This window comes from Mesoplodon densirostris, chromosome 18 (assembly GCF_025265405.1).
Source record: "Mesoplodon densirostris isolate mMesDen1 chromosome 18, mMesDen1 primary haplotype, whole genome shotgun sequence".
Classification (NCBI taxonomy): Eukaryota; Metazoa; Chordata; class Mammalia; order Artiodactyla; family Ziphiidae; genus Mesoplodon; species Mesoplodon densirostris.
The window spans coordinates 60512294-60523252 of NC_082678.1; the positions used below are offsets into that span (position 1 = coordinate 60512294).

At 50.1% G+C, this 10959-nt stretch overlaps 1 protein-coding gene across 2 annotated transcripts; it reads left to right on the top strand.

Moving 5' to 3' along the window:
• The first annotated feature begins 89 nt into the window (after positions 1-89).
• On the top strand, positions 90-10867 carry MKS1 (MKS transition zone complex subunit 1). Of its 2 annotated transcripts, XM_060080584.1 has the most exons (18): positions 90-176; positions 590-699; positions 1816-1886; positions 2362-2517; positions 3551-3648; positions 3821-3949; positions 4214-4318; positions 4759-4867; positions 5401-5457; positions 6530-6572; positions 6830-6895; positions 8387-8457; positions 8809-8878; positions 8978-9085; positions 9762-9895; positions 10313-10395; positions 10482-10579; positions 10687-10867. In XM_060080584.1, exons 1-18 carry the CDS (start codon positions 97-99, stop codon positions 10776-10778), a joined length of 1680 nt encoding a protein of 559 aa, XP_059936567.1. In that variant the 5' UTR covers positions 90-96; the 3' UTR covers positions 10779-10867. The 2 variants fall into 2 exon arrangements, with proteins under 2 accessions (XP_059936567.1, XP_059936568.1); XM_060080585.1 differs by lacking the exons at positions 90-176; positions 590-699; positions 1816-1886; positions 3551-3648 and having other exon boundaries at positions 2368-2517.
• The last annotated feature ends 92 nt before the right edge of the window (positions 10868-10959 follow it).

Here is a 10959-nt window from a genome sequence, read left to right on the forward strand (position 1 = left end):
GGGAACCGGGTTCCCGCCTCCCTCACCCAGCGTTTCCGTTGCCAGGGGAACTGGGGCGGCGCGCTTTGCGGCGCAGTCGCGCGCAGCGTAGCTGTCATGGCGGAGGCCGTCTGGAGCACCGACACCGGAGAGGCCGTGTATCGCTCTTGGGACCCTGTGCGCAACCTCCGCCTCCGGTAGTCGCATCACCCCAGAGCCCCTTGCTTTTATGCTGTCAGATAATTAGAGCCTGAACTTCACTTCTTGTTTGCTGGGACCCTCCCTTGCGTTTGCAGTCCTGACCGCTGTCACCTCGTCTCCCCGCGTCTCCCTCACTACCCGGCACCCTCTTCACTCACAACTTCCAGACCCACCCTTTCAGGACCCTGCCCCTCCCAAGTTTCTCGAGGCCCTGTGTCTCCAGTACACCCTCCCATCGTCTTCTCCTTAGGTCCCCGTGCCCCACTCACATCCCCTCTGTTGCTTACACCCCGCCACATTCTTGGTAGCCGTACCCTCTTCTGAGTTTTGTTTCCCCATCTTTGCTCTGCGTTCATCTCCTGGTGGAGTGTATTGTAACGAGTATTTTGGGCTTCTCTTTTCCTGGCAGAGTCCACCTGCAAAGAATCACATCAAGCAGCTACCTCCATTACCAGCCTGCTGCCCAGCCCGGGAAGGACCTCATAGACTTGGCCACTTTTAGGCCTCACCCATCCACCAGTGGGTGAATGGTGGTAATGTGGCCGCTTGGGGATCTGGGGAAGGGCCTAGGGCGGAGGTTACCTCTTAAGACAGAGTACCCAGGTCTATAGTCTGAGAAAAGTATAGAGAGGTTGGGTTTATTGTCCAAGGTCATAGGACTGGTAAATGTTGAAGCCAGGATTTGATCCCAGGCAATTTTAACTACTACATTATGTTGTGTAAAATTGAACAAGGCTTGATTCCTGCCGTCAAGATGCTGATCCGAATTGTGGTCAAATGTAAGGAAATAGCAAATACCATACTTTAGATATGTTATAAATTTGCCTGTCAACCTAAATACCATTTGTGGCATTTTTTTTCTAAGAGAAAATATCACTCCAAGCTTGAAACATACAACTAAACACTTTTTAAAACAGCTTAAAAATTGGGGTCTGCTTGGAAAATGTACATATTAACACCATCTGTGTTCTAGCAGTTTTCCTTCTCTGGGAAGCCAGAAAAGTGAGGAAGAGAAGACAGTGTGTTTGTGTTAGGTCACTGGTCTCCCTGCTTTTGTTGTTTCTGTTCAAAAATATTCCTGGGCAAGAGTGTGAGCTGGCAGGTTGTGAAGCACGTGTCTTTGAAAAAGGCATACTCAGCTAGGAGTGTGTGTATTAGATTTGGTTCTTTCAAAAAAAATCAGTTATATGTCTTTCCTTTTCTCTCCTGATACTTGGTCTCTTAAGGTTATAGTGTTTGTGATTCTAGAAATATGGCTTCAGGAATAGTGAAGATAAAAATGCCACAGTTCCTGTCTAGCAAATGTAGGCAGTTGGGATTGAGGAAGAGTATTTCAGCCTATATCTAATAAATTTCAGCTCTTGACACTGAATTAGATCAAATAATTCCTGGAAGGCATGACTTCCTTTTATTCAAATCAGAGTAGTGATTAAGACTTCTTGGGTCCTAATCTTGGCTTCTACACATATCCACAGCCTCTATAGAGTAAGTCTAGAGTGAGTGCTTCATAGATCAGTGAACTCCAACTGGTTTTGTGGCAAATATAAGAGCAGGGACTTTGCTTATAACCAACCACAGAGCAAGAAGTGGTGCTAGTTTGGCTCCAACATTTGACTCACTCTGTTGTCTTTGGAGGTGGACACCGCCCAGAGGTAGATGAAGAGGAGGAGGTCGTGATTGGGTGGCAAGAGAAGCTCTTCAGCCAGGTGAGCCAGTGTCCCTTGTCTGCTCAGTCTGCCTCGCCCTGGTCCACCTCCACCTGACTAGTCACAGGGAAGGATTCTTGATACATATTTTGCTAAACTGATTTCCAGAAAGCTTATAACAGTTTATACTTTCCACTGTTGTGCTTATGGGGTCAGTGGAATATAGTGCCTGCCACTACCCAGTTTTATAATCCTGGGTAAGACACTTCTCATCTCTGGGCCACATACCAAAATAGCAGAATTACTGTTTTGGTATGTCAGTTCTGTAATAGCAGAATTGAATTAGACTATCACTGTGGTTCCTTTTAGCTCTAACATTCGTTGGGTCTCCTGTCCTCCATTAGTTTAGATAAACGACAGTTGGCTATGAGAACATGTCACATTGCATCAGCTCTATAGAACTAATTTGACCAAACTGTTACAGGAACAAAATTTGACATATTCTCAGTAGAACTTTGTTTCCCTGTGACCTCAGTTTGAAGTAGATCTGTACCAAAATGAAGCAGCCTGTCAGAGCCCTTTGGATCATCAGTACCGCCAAGAGATTCTGAAGCTGGAGGATCTGGATGGCAGGAAGAACCGACGAATCTTTACCTACACTGACTCTGATAGATACACCAATTTGGAGGAGGTAGCATTCTTTCCCAAGCACCGTAGCTCCCTTCACCTTTGTCTCCCCTAGCTGTCCGGCCTCTCTGTGTGTTAACTCAGAAGCCTGTTAAGGGGATACAGAGCTTCTGGCACCCAAGCTGGGGTAGATGGGCACAGTCTGCGGGTGGTGTGGCTGCTGCTCCCTGCTCCATCTGCTGGAGGGCCTGGGGGAGCCGACAGTGTCTCTAATGATAGGCTTGCAGCCTACAAACTGGGAGAAGCAGCCACTGGGTTTGACTTCCTCCGTGCATCATGAGATCAGACAGGTGGATGGAGCCTCGAGCCATCTAGATAAAATTCATCATGGATTCAGCCAAAACTGAATATATGGGTTTGAAGAAGAATTCAGTACTGCGGTGGGGACTGGCTTATGTCCTCAGTTTGCCTGTGACAGCAAACCCTCAGGGACTTGGTTTACATTGTCTTCTTAGATTTTAAACTCCTTGAGGGAGGGGAGTGCCTATATTATCTGATGTTTGTCTCTGACCTTGTAGATCTCTGCAAGGAGCCAGGTGTTAAGTGAATGTTTTTGAAAGGTCGATGCTTATATCAGGAAAGCTGTGGGTCGGTAGCATATAAAATTTGGGTCGTCTGTTTTGGTAAACAAAAGAAAATTACAGATAGTGTTCTGTTACCCTTGGGAGGGTTTTCCACAGAATACTTGGGTTACACTTCACATCTTCCAGCCACCTAGTGACGTCAACATCTACCAGGCAGACTCACCATACTTTTTGTTGGGGTGTGTGTAGAGATTGCAGGCTCCTTTTAAGATGAGCATAAATAAACTCATTTCTCAAGGATAGTGTGCTGCTGCAACCTTCAGGCAAACCAAGGCTTGGTTGGGCTCTTCCTTGGGCTGTTTGTGCCACTGTGCCCGCCGTTAGCATGGCTGTGAGGTGGCCGTGCTCTGAGGTTCAGGTTCTGTGTGCAGTTTCAGAAGGAAGACTTCCCTCCAGGTCCTTGGTCCCGTACGGCCCTGAGCAGGCTTACACTGGGCTGCTCTGTTTTCCCAGCACTGTCAGAAAATGACCACCGCGGCCAGCGAAATACCCTCATTCTTGGTCGAGCGAATGGCAAATGTCAGGCGGCGACGGCAGGACAGGCGAGGGATGTGAGTGCAAGTGTGTACAGGGCCGTGGCGGCCTCTGTGGTCCGTCGGTATGCCCACCAACTCGAGCGTCCCATCCTGCAGCAGGCCTCCACCTTCGTGTGCTCCCCTGAGCTCCTCCTTCAGGCTGTTCGGGGGGTGCCAGGGAAGTGACCCTTCCTGTGGTGTCTCCCAGGGAGGGTGGCATCCTTAAGTCACGAATCGTCACCTGGGAACCCTCAGAAGAGTTCATCCGGAACAGCCATGTCATCAACACCCCTCTTCAGACAATGTACATCATGGCAGACCTGGGTCCCTATGGAAAGTGAGTGAAGCTTCTTACTGCCCAGCTCAGACCTTCATTCTCTTCTCCTGTCACTAACCATCTCTCTCCTGTTACAATCATCCCAGGTATGTGGGAGGGAGGGATGCTTTTCCTTCTTCTTTTTCTTTGGAAGGGAGTACTTTACCATGACAGTTCTCACTCCAGTCTGTGTCTTCTCCCCTGACGCGTCCCGAACACCTCTTCCTCTTTCCCTGGGGGTGGGGCAGCAATCTTGAACCCTGGTGTTAATTCCCTGGTTTCTAGGCTTGGCTATAAGAAGTATGAACATGTCCTCTGTACTCTGAAGGTGGACAGTAATGGTGTGATCACAGTAAAACCTGACTTCACTGGCTCCAGAGGACCCTACAGGTGAGAAGAGGAAGAAAGGGATGGTGGAGACTGGCATTCCTTTCCTTGGCTTCACTTCTTGCCCCAAGTTGAGGAGATTCTCTGAAAGCCCTTCATGTGTTCTAACTTTTAAATTCCCAGCCAGTGGTCCATATTCTGTTCCAGGTCACAGACCCTTAGGACACTGGGCATCCTGTTCTCAGAAAATATGCACCTACCCTGATTTGAAAGTGATACCTTCATCAGTGTAGTTAAGTGAAAATAATTCTCTGTGCTGCTGCGTGTAGGGACTAATCAAAACTGGGAGAGATGAACTAGCCAGGTCTTCTCCTCTGGGCTGACTGTTCCTCATCTTACGTCTTAGAATAACAGAACTGTAAATCGGCTCATCCCTGGGCTGGGTCTGGAGGGCCCCACCTCCTGTCTTCTGAGTTAGTCCCTTTGCGGCTTTGACCTTACAGAATCGAGACAGATGGGGAGAAGCAGGAGCTGTGGAAGTATACGATAGACAACGTGTCCTCCCTTGCACAGCCTGAGGAGGAGGAGCGGGAACAGCGTGTGTTCAAGGACGTAAGTGCTGGTTCATTCCGAGAACCAGAGAGCTGGGAGCTGAGGCCGCGGTCGAGGTTGGGTCAGCAGGTGCAAGGTCTTGCTCTTAGTGGCCTCCCCTGACTTGGGAAGCACTGCTGACGTATCAGATATAAGGTTTCGATCCTATTATAAGATCATAATAATAATGGCCATTTATTTGAGCATTTACCATGCTCTGTGCTAGGCCCTTCACGTACTTTATTTCATTTAGACTGTACCACAAGCCTTTGAGGTGAATATTTTTATTATTACCACTTTATAAATGAGGAAATAGAGATCAAGAAGCTAAGCAGTCTGCCCAAGGTCATGTAAGTGCTAGAGCCAGGTTGGTCCCAGACCAGTGGACTCCAGAGCCTCTGTGCTTCACTGTCAGATGTCAGTGTCTGGGATGCTTAGGCCTCCAGCTTTCTGTGGCATTTCCCACTACTGCTGCTTTTCTCCCTCCCATGCAGATCTGAACCCTGATCTGGCTGGGGTCGCACCTTGAGTTTCAGTGTGGTTTTTTTCCTCAGCTCTATGGCCGGCGCAAGGAGTATCTCAACAGCCTTGTGGGCACTGACTTTGAGACGGTGAGTAGCTGGGTTTCCTGCAGCTCCGCCAGCTGGGTTTCTGTAGCCAGAGCATTCTGACTGCAGCTGAGTGACAGTTCTCTCCTCAAGGTCCCAAAGACATACTCTTCAGTGGAAAAAAGTAAAAAATAACATTTAGAGTATAGTCCTTGTTATGTTTTAGAAGCATTGCATATTGATATAGAACTGTTAATGCAAAGGAAAAGGTCTCAAAGGGCACACACCCTATGGGTGGCTTTCTCTGGGGAGGGGGTGGGATTGGGAAATGGTAGATGGCTATTGGGTGCTGAGAGGGACATGTCAGGAATGTTTACTTTTTATTCTCTAAACTTAGGTGGTTTTGAACTTTTATCAGTGGGAGTGCATTCATGTATTACTTTGTAATTAATTTTATAAATAAATATAAAGATGAAAAGTGTCTTCCTTACTCTTCATGTAGATATTTTTCCTAATGCCCCATAGAGAGGGAGGGGTGTCATTTCTGTTTGTCAAATAGTTGGCTCTTAAAACAAAGGAGTTTGAGTCTGTAGTTCTGTGGTCCTATTCTTTATCTTCTCTTCTTCCAGGAGTTCCATTTCTAGACCTGGAAACAAGGAGAGAGTTACCTGGTAGCCTCCCTCTCTCTCTCTAAAAAATTAACTTTCACTATTTTTGTGTTGTATTAGCAACAGATTTTCGGTGTTAAAAAGTTAGATAAGGTAGATACACAAATAATTTAAAAAGGAAACTTGCTAGTTTCTTGACCTCCCTCTAGAGGGAGCAGGGGTCTTAAGCCTCTCGCTGTACGGCAGCAGGCAGCTGTGGATGCTTCTCTTGGCCATTCTTGTAAATTCCCCACACTTTGTTGCCTTCCCCACCATTTAAATTAGGTGCTTTCCCCCTTACATTACACACTTTTAGAAATGAAGGAAGCAGATTTGTGGAGAAGTGGCAGGTGGGGAGGAAGCAGGATTAGTCACACACCTGGATCTGACGTCCAGCGTCAGGTCCTCTGGGGATTTACAGGCAGGCTGGAGGAGAGGTGTCGCTTCCCTCAGACCTCCTGATCTGTCCCCACTTCTCTCTACCTCAGACGGTACCAGGTGCCCTCCGGCTCTTTGTAAATGGAGAGGTAGGTAAGTGTCTTACCAGACAGAAGTCCCTTGATGCTTGGCAAGTGCCAGATTTAGCTGTGGAGTAATCCTCCCCGCCCTAGTAGAGCCCTTGGGTTGTCCGCAGCACTCGGGAGACTCAGGCATGTGTCTTTCCTGGAAACACAGAGAGTTCCTGGCCCTTGAGGGACTCGCTTCCACACATGGGTAGGCCCTCTAGGACTGGGGCGGGTGTTAAGGGTGATAGGAGGATAAGCTGAAACAGTTTCCTGTTTTCTTAGTTTCAGCTCAAGGCTATGAGTTTGACAATCTTTACGTCCACTTCTTCGTGGAACTGCCAACTACTAGTAAGTAATATGCATAAGTCTCTCTTTTTACCCGTTCTGACAGTTTTCCAGAGGCATTCGGTCAGACTTCCTTCCTCACTCCTCCACTGAAATTGTTACTATTCAAGGTCATAGATCACTTCCAAGTTGTGAAATCCTGTGGTGACATGTCTGCCTTCACCCTACTTGGCCTCTCAGAAGCATTCACCACAGCTCACGTTCCTCACTGAAACTCTCCTCTTGGCTTCTGGCTCTGTGCTCCTCTCTTCTCTCTCGTTGGTGGCTCAGCGGCCTTCTTGGCTGTTTCCTCATCTTCTGTTGATCTAAAACTATTAGAGTATCCAAGGCTGGGCCTGGCCTTCTGTTACTCTCTCTCCACGGTCTTTCCAGGTGGCCTCATACATCCTGTGGCTTCAGTACTGTTTGTATGTCTCAGACTCCCAGATTTCCCTCTCTAGCCTTAGCCTCTCCCCTGAACTCCAGACCCATGTCCACCTACCCCTTTGTCGTTCCCGTTGAACGTGACCAAAAGCTTCTTGATTCCCCCTCTTGCCTCACACCTGCCCTCATGGTCTTGCCCATCTTAGCCGAATGGCAATGTCATCTGCTTAGTTTCTGATACCAGAAACCTAAGAGACACCCTTGATTCCTCGCTTTCTCTAGCTCCCTACTGCCATTCATTCTATCAGCAGTTCTTGTCCGTTCTGTCTCCAAAAGATGTCTTGAATCCTCTGTTCTCTCGAGGACCCTGGGTCAAGCCACCATCATCTCTTGCTTAGGCCAAAGCATTAGGTTTCTAATTTATCCTCTCGCTTCCTGTCTTGCTCCCTCTTACGTTTCATTTGCCACGTACCCCACAGCCTAGCCGAGCCTTTAAAATGTCAACCAGCCGTGTCTCTTGTGAACTTAAAGCCCCAACAGCTTCCCTTCCCACTTAGAGCGAAATCCAAACTCCATTCCCTGAACGAGCTGGCCCCTGCCTATCCCTCCCTTACAACATGGCAGTTGTAATTTCTGTTCTTGAGCAGGCCAAGTTCATTCCCACCTTAGGGCCTTTTCAGGGCCATTTCCTTTGTCTGAAAGCTTTTGTGTCCTATCTTTGCACGACTGGTCCTGCTTTAGTTTAGGTCTCAGCCTAAGTGTCAGTTCTGACTGGTGTTCCCTCACCACCCCGTCTAAATGAGCCTCCAGGCCACTCAGTCCCTTCACCCTGTTTTATTTTTACTTTAGCATTTATTACGACTTGATAGTCTTTTGTTGGTTGGTTTGTTGTCTATTCCCCCCTCCCACCCCCAACTGGAATGGTAGCCCCATGAGAGACAGGAAGCTTTTCTGTCTGGTCACCAAGATGTCCCCAGTGATCGGTCATAGCACACAGCAGACACACAGTGAATGTGAAATGAATGAATGATTGCATGAATGAGTGAGTGAATGGAGAAAGGAACTTTGTCTTCTTCTCAACTGCTTGCTTTCCTCCCCGTTGACTTACTCTATGTGGTCTTTGGTTTTCAGGCTGGTCAAGCCCAGCGTTCCAGCAGCTCTCAGGAATAACACAGACCTGTGCCACCAAGTCCCTGGGAATGGTAGGGCAACGAGAGGGGGCACCTAGAAGGGAACAGGACTGCCCGGGGGAGGCCTCTGGAGATTATCAGGCTAACGGCCTGGGGGAGATTCCAGAGCTGGTCCGGCCCTTCGCTGTGGGCTCTGCGGGGATGCCTGGTCCAGGGGTTCCCTCTGCCTTTTAGAGAGAGTGGTAGCAGCTCGGGTTTGGGTGTCCCTTCACCTCTCAGCCTTTGATTCCCTACCTGGGGTGATAGTTTTTCTCTTTCCCTTGGGACGGTGACCTTGTCATTGGCTACAGGGAAAACAAGTTCCAGGTGAGCCCTTGTCCACCCCCTTGACACTGAGTATAAAATAACATTCCTCTTTTTTAGCATAATGTGGCTTACTTCTCCTACCCGTTCACGTTTGAGGCCTCCTTCCTCCACGAGGATGAATCTGCCGGTGAGTGGCCCGGCAGGTGCTCGGCCTTGGGGCCCCTCAGACAGGCCCTCTCCTGGTGAAGGCCTCCCATGACCTGGCCGCTTCTCCCCCTTGCTGCAGGTGCTCTCCCGGCATGGCCTGTGCTCTACTGCGAGGTCCTCTCGCTGGACTTCTGGCAGAGGTACCGCGTGGAAGGCTACGGGGCTGTGGTGCTGCCTGCCACCCCAGGTGACCTCTCATCCCTGCCCTGCACGTGGCCCATGTGCCCTAGCTCCTAGAAACAAGACTAACACTCCAGAAGATTGGACCACTTCCTGTGAGGAGTAGGGATGATTGGGAGTTAGAAGCACTTCACTTGCAAGATTTCCTTGCTCCTTTTGAGGAAAATTTCCCCCTCTGTTAGGGACAAGTGGGTGAAATGACAGCTAACTGGGAAGTTGAGCAGCTCGGGGCTCTGCGTCCGGCTCCTCTGATCTGACTCGTGGCCTTGAGGGAGCAGCCGCATGGCAGATGGGCTCTCGGTGGGTGTGTATTGAGTGGATCAGCATTCCTTTTGAAATAATAGCCGCTGTCTTCTGTTGTGCGCCAGGCAGTGTGCTAAGTGCTTCTCAGTTAACTCACCCCATCGCTCTGTGAGGCGTAGGTGTTATTAGATGAGGGGGATGGGGCTCAGAGAGGTTGAGAAGCTTGTCCTGGTGCCCGGGTTACAACTGGCAGAGCTGAGATCTGAATTTCCATCTGATTGATTTTCAAGTGGGTACTCTAAACCACGCTGATGACCTTCACCAGAGGTCAGGCCATCACCAGACCAGGTGTTTTGGTGGTGGCGAGGCCCGTGTCATTGCCGGGAAGGCAGCAAGGGACCATGTGCCGTTTCCGGCCCCGTTCTCCTCTTGCTGCACAGGCTCACACACGCTGACAGTCCCCACATGGAGGCCCCTGGAGCTGGGCCCGGTGGCTGAGCTCAGGAGGTTTTTCATTGGTGGCTCTCTGGAACTGGAGGACCTCTCCTACGTGCGGATACCAGGAACCTTCAAGGTGACTTTTGTCTTTGGGGAGACTTCATGCTGGGAACTTATGTCCGTGTTTCTTCTGGAGTAGGTGGAATCTGGGTTAAGGACTCTTAATTGTTCATTGCTTCATTATTGCTTAGTCCCTTCCTTCCTGTGGCTTAAGCGGGAAGTCTTGGCCACATCTTGCACCAGGTACAAACATCACTGCTATCCTAGGAGAGCTCTGGAAAATAGTACACTTAGAGGTTTCCCCTGGTCCCTGTCGGCGTAACTGGCCTCTCCTTCCAGCCCATCCCTGAGTCCTCAGGAATCTGGATGTTGGGATGAAGTTTCCCCAACAGAACTGTTCTCCCCAAGAATGGGAGTAAGAATGGGAGCGAGGCCACTGTGGTGCCTGGGATCTAGGAACCAACAGAAACCTGACGTTAACTGAATGCCGCAGGGGGAGCGTCTGAGCCGCTTTGGACTCCGCACAGAGACCACGGGCAGCGTCACCTTCCGCCTGCACTGTCTGCAGCAGTCCAGGTGAGTGGCCCTGGCCCTCCGCCTTGGGGCTTCTGATCCTGAGGGCTGCAAGAGCAGCCATGGCCCTATGGTGGGCTCCCCCACAGGGCCTTCATGGAGTCAAGCTCTCTCCGGAAGAGGATGAGGAGCGTGTTGGACCGTCTGGAGGGATTCAGCCAGCAAAGTTCCATTCACAATGTGCTAGGTAGGCTTCCCCCCACCCAGTTCCAGCCACACCCGCCTCCAGCATCCACGTGGGCCCCATTTCCCCCACGCCGTGGCGGCTGACTCCTGTGTCTGCTTCCCTCACAGAAGCCTTCCGTCGAGCCCGGCGCCGCATGCAGGAGGCCCGAGAAAGCCTTCCCCAGGACCTCGTGAGCCCCTCGGGAACCATGGTCTCCTAGCTCCCTGCAGTCCTGGCCCGCCGTGCACGAGGACAAGACGAGGGATATCCAAGGCCTGGGCCCTCTTCGTCTTTCTGATTAGAGACCCCGCTGACCTGCTGAGCACCGGAAGAGCTGAGAATCCTGGGCTGGCCACCCTGCCTGGTCTTCAGCTGCTGGGTGGCAACAAAGCCAAAGACCC